At 35.1% G+C, this 15166-nt stretch overlaps 1 protein-coding gene across 38 annotated transcripts in view; it reads left to right on the top strand.

The window, feature by feature from the left end:
• ABI3BP (ABI family member 3 binding protein) overlaps window positions 1–15166 on the top strand; it is a 261584-nt gene that overhangs the window by 175544 nt on the left and 70874 nt on the right. For 16 of the 38 annotated variants that reach the window (XM_058731566.1, XM_058731582.1, XM_058731576.1 and 13 more), the window contains 10 exons: window positions 907–966; window positions 1605–1688; window positions 2305–2364; window positions 4801–4890; window positions 5748–5804; window positions 6476–6547; window positions 7015–7062; window positions 7818–7883; window positions 9952–10026; window positions 13870–13944. In XM_058731566.1, the coding sequence (XP_058587549.1) occupies window positions 907–966; window positions 1605–1688; window positions 2305–2364; window positions 4801–4890; window positions 5748–5804; window positions 6476–6547; window positions 7015–7062; window positions 7818–7883; window positions 9952–10026; window positions 13870–13944 (687 nt within the window). The remainder of the gene's footprint in view (window positions 1–906; window positions 967–1604; window positions 1689–2304; window positions 2365–4800; window positions 4891–5747; window positions 5805–6475; window positions 6548–7014; window positions 7063–7817; window positions 7884–9951; window positions 10027–13869; window positions 13945–15166) is intronic. The other 22 variants (XM_058731568.1, XM_058731573.1, XM_058731584.1 and 19 more) reach the window with 13 other exon arrangements.

The following is a 15166-nucleotide window of genomic DNA, read 5'->3' on the forward strand; positions in this document are numbered from 1 at the left end:
CCTCTGCTGTCATTCCATTGTAGTCTTTATCTTGAAATTATACTAAACTCTATTTCAAGTTACCTGTTAAACTTAAGAAAACTGTGAGTATGCTAATATGAGGACATCAAACTGCCATAACTGTTTCATGTGATCATCTGCATGTGCTGAAAAGCACTGACTGCTTTAAGCTTCTTTTCAAACATGAATTTCCATCTGTCCCTTATTTACACTGCTTCTCCCTCCTCAATTGTACAAATGTCATGATCTTTAATTGTATTACTTTTTATTGTATTAGGATCTGTGTGATTATATTGATGGATCTATTGTTTCAAAACAAGATGCTTTTACTTAATTGTCAAAATTTTAAATGTGCCTAAGTCTTGAGACTTTAAATGAAAGGCTTTTCATGATAGAGTATGGTAACTCTTTCATGAGAAGGTTAACAGTATTTAACTTTTATTGAGTCAAGGATTAGTTTGAAACTTTGAACACACCCTATAATGTATTGATCCTGATGCTTTCAAATAAATAAACTCATTATTGTACCCATGATTATTTCAATAATAGGCATTTATCTCAACTTGTACAGAAGTACAAGTAGAATGATAAATGCTTTTTTCAGTAGAGTTAGAAAAGTATATATTATCTAACTGTAAGAAGTTTGTCTAGCAGAATTGTGCATATTAGCAACAGTCAGATAATCAAACATCTGGGAGAACTTGTTGACCACCGTGATATTTAGCAGAGTACAATGCTGTATCTATCTTATGAGTTTAATGGGTACTTTTCCACAGTGTACTCAAATCTGCAGAGGAAGTGTCTCTTTTCTGTTAGTCTTGAGGCTTAAAAATTGACTCTTGCAGTTAGCCTTGAAGTGAATTTTTAAAAAAAATCTCTTTGCTTTCTTTTATTATTTTTGGCCAGTTCTTCCTACAGCCCTTGAACCTGTCACTCTTAGAACCAAGGATCCAGAAACAACATTAGGTAATCCAGCATTTGTGAACAGTTTTTTCCGGCTCATCATCAACCCATTCTATCCTAATCATAATCACTTTGTCACCATCTTTATAAGACTGTCTTGTCATCTTCTGCTGTCCTTCAACTTTAATTTTCTTCTTGAGAGTATTGAAAACTCTTAACGGAAGTTACCTGTTGTTTTTAAAAGCTATGCATGGAATAAGTCAGAATATCTGTCAACCATGTAATCTTGAACTTTTATCTAAACGGGGCTCAAATTGAAAGCTGAGTTTCAAAGTTGGCAATGTCTATATCTCCTCTAGACCAACCAAACCATAGCAATTCACATGGTATCATAGATTCTTTGGAAATTTTCTATCTTGGTGTGAACCTAAGACCCCACTACCTACAGCTTGGCCATGGTCCTTTTCTGCTTTTGAGATTAGAGATTTATGAGATTCCTCACTCCTTGACTTAATTTTATGTGTGAGTTTTATCTCTTAAGAATCTTCGGTGATTAAAGAAATAGTTAACAAAATAGAAAATATTTCAATCTTGAAACACATATGCCTTGAATTTCAAGAAAATATAACATATTTTAGAAAATCTAGAGCCTTGTTTCCAAAACCATCTTCACAGGAGTAATCCAAAGTTTCATCCTTCAGCTCCTAAAACAGCACAACGAACCCGTCGTCCACGTCCCAGACCTAAAACCACATCAAGTCCTGAAGCACCTCAGACCAAACGGGGTAAATATGCTATTCCATGATTTGAGGGGTGAACCCTAGCAGTCTGCCCCAGTGGGGTCCCAAAGAAATGCGTCTGATGGGAAGTGACAGCCTTCAAGGCATGAGAGGTATGGTTAGCAACTGCTTCTTGAGTGAAATTTTTGGTCTCTCTAAAGATGTGTTTATAGCAAGACTGGCATAGTCACTGATAATTACTTATTGCTATATCTGCATCTAAACACATGATCTAGTTATTATGGTCATGATTACATAAGCATAAGTATTATTTCAGCTTCCAAAAGTTGTCACAAGTTTCTTTCATATATATCTTCATATACATTGTCTAAGCAGATTTTCCAAAGCAAGCTTGCATATTGGTTAGAGTCAGAATATCAAACATCTTAGAAGAACCTCATAGTGACCATACTAATCTGCATAGCAGAATTCAAAGGTTGTGACTACTTTCTGCAGTGACTTGTTCCTGACTCGTTTGACCAAATTCTCAAAAATAAACTGGTTCCTGTCAATTCAAAAGTTAAAAAAAAAAGTCATTTGAAACGAATGTTTTGAAAGAAAAATTAAGATTTTTTAATGTGCATTTATACTTTTTCATGTTCCTGTTGTTGCTTTTGGTTAGTTCCTGCTACAAGCTTTGAACCTGTTATTCATAGTTCTGAGGCTCCAGAATCAACATTAGGTAATGATTTTTGTGACCTCATTACATACTTTTTTATTCATTGAAAACCTACTCTATCACTGTCATGACCAGAATTGCTCCTGCTTTCTTAGACTGCTCTTGTTCTGTTTCATACTTCGTCTTATATGTAGTCAGGATTCTTTTTTTATTTTTATTTTTGAGAGAGAGAGACAGAGACAGAGAGTGTGAGTGGGGGAGGGGCAGAGAGAGAGGGAATCACAGAATCTGAAGCAGGCTCCAGGCTCTGAGCTGTCAGCACAGAGCCCATCATGGGGCTTGAACTCATGAACTGTGAGATCATGACCTGAGCAGAAGTTGGACGCTTAACTGACTGAGCCACCCAGGTGCCCCATTAGTAGTCAGGATCCTTAATTCAAGTGCTGTCTATTGTTTTTAACAAATGTCCCTAGACCCAGGAAATCTATCTGCCATTAAACTTCCTTTAAAATTTCATTCTCTGAAGTGTCTGAAGTCTAAATTACAACCCATCTATTTGGTAGTTAGATCTATAAAATGATAACAATTAAATACCATGAAATCTTTCTGAGCAACTTACTTTCTATAAGATTTTTGTGACATACGCATTATTCTCTTCCTATTTTCAGTGATTGTTTTTCCCTGTTATATTAAATTATCTTAAAAAAAAAAGTGCTTTCTGGAAGTGCAAATAATAGTAAATACAAGCTACAGTCTTTTCCCACCACAGAAGATTTTGGTTATTCTTTATCTTCCACCACAGCTTAGCATTGATTCTTAATCTTCACTAACTAGGAATCTCTGAGTAATTACATTAATATCTATTCCTCTAATTAACAAATCTTGTTATTTTGTTTCCAAAACACTGTCAGTAGTGATAAGAAACAGATTAGTAAAATAAAATGTTTCAAACTTAGGCAATAAACTCAAGAAAATCTAATGTTTTAGAAAACACAGTCTGTGAACAGTGCTTTTGATGGTTTCTAGACCTATAAACACAATAGCAACTCGATTTTCTTCATTTAGTTTCAAAAACGTTGGGGGGAAAATAAATCCTCCTCCCAAACTTTAAACTTCTGAAAGTTTCACAGCAGGAATCAAGAAAGTCAGTGATTTATAGTTTGAGTCCTTCCAGCCCATTTCAGTTGGATCCCAGGGATGACGGTGATGTAGCTTGTTAACTTTCAATTCCCACCTCTATACCTTCTAAGAGAGAGAAGGCACAAATTGTAGTTAGTATCTCTACAATTGCATGTTGACCAAAAGGATCATGGTTGGGGAGATTTATATGGTAGCCAAATTCATCATGTGCCCTGCAGAAGGATTATCTCCAACAAAAGATGCATCTTATTAAATTCTCTAACCACTCTATTTCATTTATCTTTTTTTGAAATTGGCAATACTTATTTGGCTTACTAAACAAAAATTTCCTTGCCCTCTGTGTTCCCAGAACTATATTAGCAGTTGGGTGGGGTGAGGTGAGGAACAGAGATTGAGACCAAAGTAAGAACATGTTTCACTTGCTGAGAAGAGTACAATATAACTGTGAAGAAACGCTGTTCTCAAGTTTGTTTGTTTGTTTGTTTGTTTGTTTGTTTTAAATAAGGCAATTTGCTTATACAAAAGCAGCTTGTTTAATTGGTAAGAATATAGAGAGAAAGTACTTAAAGGAAACAAAGATCTATGTGGATTGATAGAGAATAGTTGGGCTTTGAAATAACTTCAGAATTTTGCATTAGTGGACAGGAGGGTGGAAACTGCAAAAATAAAACAAAAAATCTCAATACCTATTGAGATTACCCAAGGGGGAGGTCCAACTAGAACACAGAACAAAACACGCCAAACGGTACTAAACATGTTGGTAATGATACTGTCATAAAATCAGCTGTAGGAAGCTCTTAGAAAGCCCTTGTGGGAATTCATATTCAGATACCATAGTGAGAACCTAGTTTTTTCTCAAATAGGCTCTTGGATTTTGTAGGATGCTTAAGATCAGGGGTCAGCAAATTTTTTATGTAAGGATGTTAGATGGTAAATAATTTAGACTTGTAGGCCATTCTCTGTTGAAACTACTTGATTCTGCTGTAGTATCTCAATTGAAGGCAACCAAAAGCAATATGTAGATGATATGGAAATATGCCATGGATCATCTTAACTTGAGGGTGTTGTTGTATTCCTATAAAATTTTATTTGGATTTTATACCATTTTCACATGTCATGAAATATTACTCTGAAATATTTTCTGTCATTGAAAAAATACAAAAACTGTTCTTAGCTCACAGATCAGGCCAAGGGCTGGATTGGCAGGGCCATAGTTTGACAATTGCTGTTTTAATAATGTATACTCTGCATGGCTCTCCATAACCGTGTGATTTTTGAAGATCTATGTATTTCTATCCATTGCTACCTTTATCTAAAACCTGTAAAAATAAATTTTCCATAATTACTTTGACAATTTAGATGCTCTTCTTTCAGCTCCCACTGAACTGCAAACTCTTACTTTGAAACCAGTGACATCACCAAGCCTAGAAATGACACAGAGTCAACCTGGTAAATAGACTGTTTTATCTGTCTGGGTACACTGTGAGCCTCAGGGGACATTTTCCAAGTGTTAAATTTTCAAATATAAAAAAAACAAGTAATACACATTTAATAACTCGATGCATTTTACATGCTCTTCCCATGATTGCATACTGGTGTTAAGTTAGTTACATATTCATGGCAATTGTTATTCACCTGATAGACATATTTATCTTCATTTCATTGTGTATACTCTGTATCACATAGAGAATAGTCAAGTATGTGGATTAAGCAGTCAACAAAACCACTTAGAAGAATTGATTTTATCCCTTATTTTTCACTAACAGTTACAAACTTGTAGTTCTCTTTAGTAATAAGCTAAATGTGTGCTCTGTTCTGTGAAAAGAAGGTTCGTTCAGTTATAACCATGAAGGAGGGAGAAAGTTCTCACTTAAGCACAGGTCACAAAACCACCCTATACAATATTGCCCTTCAAAAATGAAAACAAACATTTTAAGTTAGGAATTCAGTAGCTACTCCCTGGCATATATTTTGAAACATCAGATCTTTTTCCAGCATAGGGTTATAATTCTTTTCATCTCCTTTGTGTATCTTCTAATTAATTAAATGACATTTTTGTGCCTGTGATGGTACAAGGTACGGTTGTTAATAGTTACCTACAACACTTTCAAAATTAGGAATTCAATTCAGTTATTTGAGCTTCCCATCATGTTATTAATAATATTATTATCATAACAGCAAACATTGAGCATGACATGCAAACAAAGTGCAAGACACTTTTCTAAATAGTATTTAGCTTGTGTGCATTCCCAATGCTGGCAACAACCCATTCTTGATCAATTGTATCATTTTGTGTTCTCTGCTAGTTTCTGAAGTCCCGGAATTCATTACATTAAGCATTGAGTCATCAAAGGAAGCTATAGGTAAAAAACATTTTCCCATCGAGAAGTCAGGTATATGTGCTTTTCCATCTCATTGCAGAAGTCATCTTTGGATGCCCTCATGCTTTGTGACATTTCATAGCTCTTCACATCTTGTCTGTGCTCATCCAGTGAATCTTAAAAGTCAGATATTACATACAGCACGTTGTGCTAGTGTCTGCTGTATTGCTATGCACGTTTCACAATTTTCTTAGTTGCCTTTCACTCTGAATGCAAAATTTAACATTCTCATCATTCTTTAAATATGAATATGAACATCCTGTTTTTCATTTTTATATTGTTTTTAGGTTTCATCCCCATGCTTTTTAAGGACTCTTTGTCTTTTTATTAGTAGAATACTTAATCAAAATATGTAAGGAAGTGAAATTACCTGCTTTACTCCAAGTAGAAATTGCTGAAGACCCTGACAGTTACCGTGTGTGTGTGTGTGCGTGCGTGTGTGTGTACCCTTGCCCACACTGAACACTGCCTTCATTATCTGCCTTCACCTCTGCCCTCTTAAATTGTAGTCATTTTCCTAATCTACCAAAACGTTATTTATTCTCATGAATATATCTACTTAACTAACCTCTGTTTACAAAGTCAACAGTGTTCTATTACAGTGTTTTATGAGCTGCCCACCACTAACCAGCCATTCCCTGTTTATTCCCTAGCACCAACTGTAACAGATTATCTATATCCCTCTGCCAAAGCACCACTCAGTCCAGAGGAGCCAAAGACTGCAGGTGGTAAAGGTTCTCATGCTCTCATTCATTTATTCACCAAATTTTTAATTAGCATCTGTTATGTCCATGGAACATGGAAGTTCAGGCTGTGGTATTTGTTCTGCAGTTGAATTCATTTGAAGAGCAATAGCTTCCCAAATTCTTGGATTCTTAACACTAAAATGACAACTGACTCTCTGAACACAGAAATTCTGGTTTTCTGTGGTATCAAAATATGGAACATAATGGCATTTGATAGCCAGCTACTGACAGTTAAAACATAAATATTAGTTGGAAAATTAGTATTACGGAATAGGATTTCCCCCTTGTTTCTCTCTTTTCTTCTCTAAATCCATCGTCCTATCTATAAAAAAAATACATGCAAAATCTTAAGAGAATGAGATGTGTTGACATTCAAGAAAGATATACTTAACTATAGCTTAACACCTTAAAGTTTTCTAAAATTGTTCTCCTTTGTTTTGATACAGTTGTGGAATCTATTACAAATGTGTCTGAACCACCTGAGACCACGCTAGGTAATGACACACCTCAGCAGCTTTTGTTCTCATTGCCACCATCACCTGAGAACCTCAGGTTCTCTCTCATTGTGAATTCATGTTGCAACATCATTCTTTGCCACTGCAGTTAATTTTCTTTCTAGGTGCTTCTGTTCGTAACCATTGTCCAAAAAGTTTCTTCTTCTGTTCAGTTTTGTATCTAGATGTTGGTCTCTTTCTTTACTTAAGTCAGTGAAACTTTGAAATCTAAAGCATCTTTTTCCTAACACTGAACATTCTGCCAGCTTGTATTGTGTCAAATATTTCAGTTTTCTTTTTGTATGATGATCCATTTTATACTTTCTGCCCTAGCAACGTACTTTCCATTAACACTCATTTCATCACATTCGTTTACATGTCTGATTTTTTTTTTTTTTGCCACAATTCTAAGTGAAATTCAATGCTTCTTCATGGGCTCACGCTTTAACATTCCTTATTACTTTGGTTTGCTCTTTAAGGTTACTATCTTTCTAATATTGTTCTAGTAGTGTTTAGGAGGTACTAGTTTGAAATGAGGACTTAAAAGTAAGGATATTGCTTACTTTGAAATTATTTGGTAATCTGGCATCTCAGCATTTTTTAAACTAAACGCATTATGAAGAAGTAGGAATGCTATTTTGCTACAGAGTTGCAATTTTTATTTTTTTTTAATTGTTACCATCCTTTCTGTCATCAGTACTTAAAGTTTGTGAAGCACTTTCATAACCCCAGGTACTTTCCTTCAATTATCATAGAGACATCTCCTCTGCCTTTCCAAACTATAATCCTACCCAGCCCAGATGAGCCTCCGACTGAACCGGGTAAATATTATTTTGTATTTCATGTAGAAGGTGAGTGTTTGCAGAATTTATAAGAATGGAAAGACAGTATGGGCACTGTAGACATCAGAACACCTAACTTAATCATTCTGCTCACAGTCTTTGATGGGGGATCTGACTTCCCTGATGCCCCATTTCTCATCCTAATAGACATTCACTTGGGAGCGTTATGAATATTCTTTAGGCTATGGCTGAAAAGCCCTTCTGAGCTACTCTGCAAATGTTTCAAACAGGAAATAGTATTGTTGCTGGGAAATAACATTTATATTCCATTTTTATATATAAATATGTATCTTAATTTTAAATACTTTATCATCTTAACTAGTTTTACAAGTCCTGCGGTAATGTACAGAATATTTTAAGGTATCTAATTTGTGTTGGAGATTAACAGATTTCACTGTGTGGTCCCCATAAAGGGGTACAATTGGCCAGTCACCTTATCATTATTCAGGCCCTTTACTTCTTTCTCCTCCCCTTTCTGCAGCAGTTGGACCTTTCACTGCATGTAAATAAGAAAAACTGACGTGAAACCAGCTACTTAGCAAGTCGTCAAGGTTTACTTGATGGTGGAATTTGAAATACAGGAAAACAGATCACCAATATGGATAACTAAATGTTTGGCCTCTTACAAGGAAAAATCCTCTCAATATCTATAGGCTTTCTTAGCGTGATAGTTTATCATAAATAAGCCCAAACTTGTGTTTTGATTGTTAATAAGCTATTTCATATGGCTCTATTTCCAAAAGAGATATGAATGTTAATTTTATGCATTGTCCTCTAAAATATCTCATTAAATTTTGCCTACCAAATTTACAGTTTAATTTTTACTGAAATATCACCTTAACCACATTAACTGACTCTGTGCCAGTCATCTCTAACTTCTCCAAAGTTTAAGTAGCTGTAATGATACGATCGGAATGTTTCATTGTGAATACTATTAGTAATATCTACCTCATACCATGGGAGAAGCAAATAGCCCATCAGGAACCTCAGCAAGCCAAGGAACTTGGTAGTCAGAAAATCACAAGACTGAAAGAAATTCTAGAATCACAGAATTTCAGTATTGGAAGGGCTCTTAAAAGTCCTGTTACTTTTGAGAGAGAAGCTGAGGCTGTAGACTGAGTGATTAGCAAAGGGAGCTCTTAAGTCTTCAGGCTCCTAAACCAGCACAATCTCTTGCATATGTTGGTGTTCATTTCTCTCCAGGCGATCCCACTGAAGATTCCACTGAAACCACTGCATGCTGACTCGATAGAAACTTCTAGTATCTAATAACTCTTATTTTCAGCCAGCTTTCCTTAGGTGCCTGAAACCCAGTGACCTTGGAAACCATTTTGTTTCTCCTAAGCTGTTTATACCAAACACACTAGAGTCCATACAAATGTGTTTCCATAAACTGCAACCTTGCATTTGATAATTACTTTCCTCCGGCAGGATATACTTCTCATTTTCTTGGTAAAGAAACAATTGATTTTTACAGTGAATGTCCTAGAAGTACTGCAGGAATCGCCCAACAAAGGAATAACTTTCTCAGGGATGTATCCTTTGAATTTCTATTCAGTTTTTCTTCCCCAGCATGACCAGTGAAAATTGTATTATGTTGACTAAGATTTTTTTCCATTAGCACTTGGTATTAAAATACCATTCATTTTCTAGGTATATTTGGAATGTGACATACCAGCTTTGGTTTTAGAAGAAATTGTATTTATCTGCACTTAAAATTTTATAGCAGATATTATTGTAAAATAGTATGAACTTGTAATAAGGATGAATTCTTACTATGAAATTTATTTTTAACCTTTTAAAAGGTATTTGAAGTAGATATTTCATCTGCCGGCTGAATATCTTGGATATCATTTAATGTGCTTTCTTGTTTTGTTTTCCATTATAATAATATAAGAAATTTATCTCTCTTTGTTCTGTGGTTCTTTGAAAGCTTGATTTGCATTAGCTGCTGTGTATTTAAGACTTCATCTTTGAGATCCTAGAGGCTTAGATACTGTGATTCTTGAAGCGCTTAAGAGCTTCAAACCTATATTCTTTTTTTTAGCTCCCAAGCAGATACCACGTGCTTCTCCCAAACCAAAAACATCTCCACGTCCGAGAATCCCACAAACACAGCCAGGTAAAGACATGTTTTATATTCTGGCCTGAAGAATTTGATATTATTGGATTTGTTCTATTGAGTTATAGTCAGTTGGGTTTTTCACCCTTGTAAAACAAGTCTTCCTTTGAAATACAAGAAACATTTACATCTATTTGTGAACTTCATCAAAAAGTATGTGATTGGAATAGCTTATTCCAGAATGCTTCCCTGTTAATACATTATTTGAAGAGGGAGCTGGAGAAGAATGGAATTTCTTCAGAGTAGCCCGCCTATTCCCATCGCCTCTCCGAGCGTGGGAATATTTGCATGGTCCTGGAATGTGCTTCCCCCTGCCAATTACTTACTTACTTACTTACTTACTTACTTATTTATTTATTCATTTTTACTTCCAGTAGATTTTATTTAATAATATGTCATGAAGATTTGTTTTTTTATATATATACTCTCCTGTAACATAATGATAATATAATATTGCTTTGGCTGTTTTGCTATAAAATTGTGATAAGGACCTGAACAAGAGTCATTATAAACTGTTTTTCATTCTGTTCAAGACACTCTTCTTTGAATATGATTAAATCTAACCCTAACTTCTCAACCAAGATTTTGTCCAATTTTTCCAACTGCCTTGGAGGATGTCTAGTTGGGGCTACCCTAAACTTGACATGCCTCAGAGCTCATTATCTTTTCCTCCTTTCAATTTCTCATTTTTGTCTGTGGTAGGTTCTCAGTATTTTAAATCTAATTTTTGCTCCTCTTCCTCCCCGCCCTCTGCAATCCATCTATTAATAAATATGATACCTTCGTTTCTTCGGAACATGTCTAGCATTGGTTCCTACTACAAGCATGTACTGGTGTGTTGTCTTTGATCTTCTTTTTTCTCTAATTTCAAATTATACCACCCCTCAGTGCTTAAGTGATTAACTCATTTCATCAGTTAGTCACTCAACAAATATTTCCTGCATTCTGTGGCCTGTGTGCCAGACATGGGATATGAGACAGAATTGTATCCATCCATGGTCAAGGACTTTACAGTCTAGGCTCACCATATAAATTTAAACATATCATTTATACATGGTCTACTTCCAAAAGTTATGAGGGTGCACCTACTCAATTTACTAGAAAAGGAGCCTTCACTACCACTTATGGTCTGGGGAAGGAAAATGTGAGCACCATCAAAATTATGCTTAATCGAGGTAGTAGTTCTTAATTCCTACCACTGATCCTTTAATCATATGTCAGTATCCCTACCAAAAGAAAAAACTGTAGATTTGGGCATGGTCTTTAATATCCGATTCTAAGAGAAATTTTGCCTATCATTTTTTTTCTCTTAAGGGAAATTCCTTAAAACACAGTTCTATGTTTGACATCTAGCTAATGATTTTAAATCTGCTTTAATGTATTTTTAAGTGTGTTTTCTTTAATTACTAAAGCTTTGCTATGACAATAGTATGATACATAGTGTAAAGGTACCATGGCCAAAATTCCCTAGAATACAAAATTTAAAATAATAACAATAAATACACTGGAAGCATTAATACATAATAAATACTATGAAAAACAATGATTAGTAAATAAATAATGATTAATGAATAGAATAAGAACAAAAAAATCAAAGCAAGGATATTAAATTGGTAGAAAATTAAAATCTGACCTTAAAAGCTTAACAGATAAAATGACATGAGAAGAAGCAGCTCTCAGCTTTTTATTTAAATGTAAAGCATAGAACAAAAGTAGTAGAGAAAGGAGAAACAGAAGAAAGCATGAAAACTTGATGAATGTTGGAAAATAAAAGATGAAAAATAAGTGCTTGAGTGTTAAGACATTGGGAATATAAATTCCTGGTTAGTAAAATTTTTAAAAGTAAAGGAGATATGAGGTAACAAAGAAGACATTTGTCATTTTATCTTTTTGAGCTACATACTCTGTACTTATAGAAATACATGTAGTAAATCGGGAGCTTACTCTAACTTCCCATCATTCTAAATTTCAAGATTGTTTAATTTTTATTTAGACCTTTAGCCAACCTTGTTCAACAAGATATGCAATTTCATAATGGATAGATTCATATGTTCGATGCATTCCACTCTCTAACCCTGAAATTTTGGAGTGGTTGTCAGCCCATAACAAGACAGCCTTTTGATTCTGTTCCCACTGAGGCAACACTCAGCACACCAGCATCTCCTGTGGAAAGTAACTGCAAACCAAATACTTCTAGCTTGTCATTGCACTTAATGCAAGAGAACAATTTGGAACATTGATTGTGAAGAAGTAAGTGTATTCTAATTATTCCCCTTCAAAGCGGGTAAAATTAGGAATTCCCCTACCCAAGAGAATGATCTTACTGAATAGATCCTAGCAATGTTTGTGTAGCATGTATACGTATGTATCACTAAATCTTTCAAAGGTGAATAATCAAATGCTGGTACTTTCTCCCTTACCCTTGGCTAGATCTTGTAAATTTCAAAAGGCCGTTTGGGAGAGAGAATGTTCTGTGCATATGTACAATACCAAATGCAAATTATTATTGCTAGACTGTAAAGGGATCCCTGACAGTAGAGTATACAACACCAAGTACAACACAGTGTGATCACCTGCTACTTTTTTCAGATTGAAATGCTATAATTGGGCATGCTACCTCTCTTCCTATTTATACTTAGATGGCAAGATTTAAGGCAAAGTGGAATAAAAAGTTTGGAACAAATTATCAAAGGTATTTTGTCATTGAATAAAGGTTTTTTTTAGATTCCTGTGTTCATAGGTAATAGTCAACAACCCATTATTAATTTTATCCCAATAAATCTTACAACCATCAAAACTATGGGTGCTTTGGGTTTATGTAGAGATGAACAACATGAGAATTGGAATATACTCAAACCTTTCACTATCAAATTTGTAAAAATCTTCTAGAAGTGGAAAGAATTTTTATATAGTTCTCACATCATTTTGACATTTCATGTGTAATTCTCATAATCACCCTTTAAGATAGGTTTATTATTTCCACCTAAAAAATGAGGAACAAGTTAAAATGTGACCTCAGCACCAGGATCTAGAGAGCCCAAGTGTTTGAATCTAGTGCTTCTGTCTGGACCTAAGAATTCAGTTCAAGTCTCATCTCTGGTACTTACTACCATGTAACCTCGGGCAGAGAGTCACCAACCCAAGCTACTAAAGTGAAGCTCATAATTCCTTCAATCATTATGGTGAGAATCAAAGGGCACAATCCTTATAAAACCACTTTTGAAATTATAAAATGAGCTGTAAATAAATTAGATCTTTTTTTTTTTTCTGGTATCAGCACCTCATTACTCCAAAGGAGCAGTTGTGGGAAGACCATTTTAGTTTGTGAACATGCTCATTTAAAGATTGATTTGAGCCTAAGCATGGCAGAGAGTGTGGAATTCAAGCCTACTCACTGTATTATCTTCTCTTTCTGCTGTTGTCTGAGTTGACTTTAAGCTTGTCTTATCCATGCTTCATTGGCTTCTACTCTGATTTCACTGAATTAATCTTCACAGAAAGACATGAGGGTGGATTCGATGAGTCAAACTTCGAGAAGAGTGCTCTTGCATTAATTTAATTGCTGTCTCTTCTGAAATAAAGATTTTAAAAACAGAACTTTCTCCACCCTACCCTTATGCTGAGTCATATTTTGTGGTTTCTCAGATAACATTTTTCTAAAAGTATCTGGAATTCTAACTGATAAATATTTAGAGCCTAAGGTTTATTTTTCCATATAACTCCCATTTCAATACTTCTTTTTTTAATCAGTGGTCAGGAATACACTCTGTCATATCTTACATGTTAAGCATGCCTGGGAGATACCGAACCAAAATGACTCATCATCTGAGTTCTCTCTTTCAGCTCGTAAGGTGCCTCAGCGTGTTACTTCAAAGCCAAAAACGTCACCAAGTCCAGAAGTGTCCTATACTCCACCTGGTAAATGATTTATTTCATGTTTAACTCAAAGGCATTCTGTCATGCTCTGCTGCAATGACACCTGAGATCTGATAGATGTGAGGTCAATACTTGACTTATGTTCAAATGCCATGTTGAATCATCCATGGTATGAGCATCTCAGAGGCTTCATAAGTTATCTAGTTGCTCATATAGTAAGCTATCGATACAGTCAAATGGCAGAGAATTATGCCAAGGGTAAATCTTCCTTCTAGAACTAAAGTTCTCATATAATAAAAATAAATCTACCAATGCTAACCGTACTATGTTGAAATGGTCCACCAAAATAAGATCAAGAATTCGAGACTTTTACCACGTAAAACGATAAAGTGTTTTGCAAACAGAGGAAATGTTTACCCACTGTCTTCGGTTCGGTAATTTTACACTAACCAGCATTGAGGTTTTTTGTTTTGTTTTGTGTGGTCGATTAAATTCTACTTTACCCATTCATGGAATAATAGCTTAGGTTGAGAAATAAGAAATTTCACATACACAAAAGATTTCTCTAGGTACAAATCCATTTCTTGCCCATCATCTGAGAAGGCCTTTTGTCCATTTACAGAGGGAATAATTTCATATTTGTGGGAGTAGTTGGTGTGGGACCTGCAAGGACCCAAACATTCCCTGAGTCTTGCCGCCAATGCTCTAGGTCCTCAAGTGACCTTAGGAAGCCACAATAAGCCGAACAGTTCTCTGATAAACCAAACCAAGCTAATTTTAAACTAAATGTTCTGGGAAATGCTATAATTCTTTCTTTCTTTTTAATGGTCCAATTATTATAAATTTCTAGATGCTCCTAGAAGCCTATGGAACATTCCCAGAACCATGCTGTAGCATGAAATGATGGCATTTTGGAAGGAAGCCTGAATTCACTTGCTATAAATGTCTTCCAGATTTGTAAGCGGGGGTTATTGCTGCTGTGGGAGTCTGGTCATTGCAGGTGGTGATAGGCCAGAGAAAGGCTCCTTTGCCCTGAAGTCTAGAATTTAAATTTGCACCACTAAATGCAATAACCAATACTGCAAACACCAGCAAGAAAAAAGCTGATCTTTCCACTTGGAAAAATTCAATTTCTTATTTTTCAGTTATGGCAAAAAAATGTAACAGTAATTGACTCATTAATGATAACAGTGGGTTTGAGTGATTTTGTTTGCTTTTCCTTTATGTTAGAGAAAGTAATATTGTTGATCCTGATGTGACTTAA

This window comes from Neofelis nebulosa, chromosome 5 (assembly GCF_028018385.1).
Source record: "Neofelis nebulosa isolate mNeoNeb1 chromosome 5, mNeoNeb1.pri, whole genome shotgun sequence".
Classification (NCBI taxonomy): Eukaryota; Metazoa; Chordata; class Mammalia; order Carnivora; family Felidae; genus Neofelis; species Neofelis nebulosa.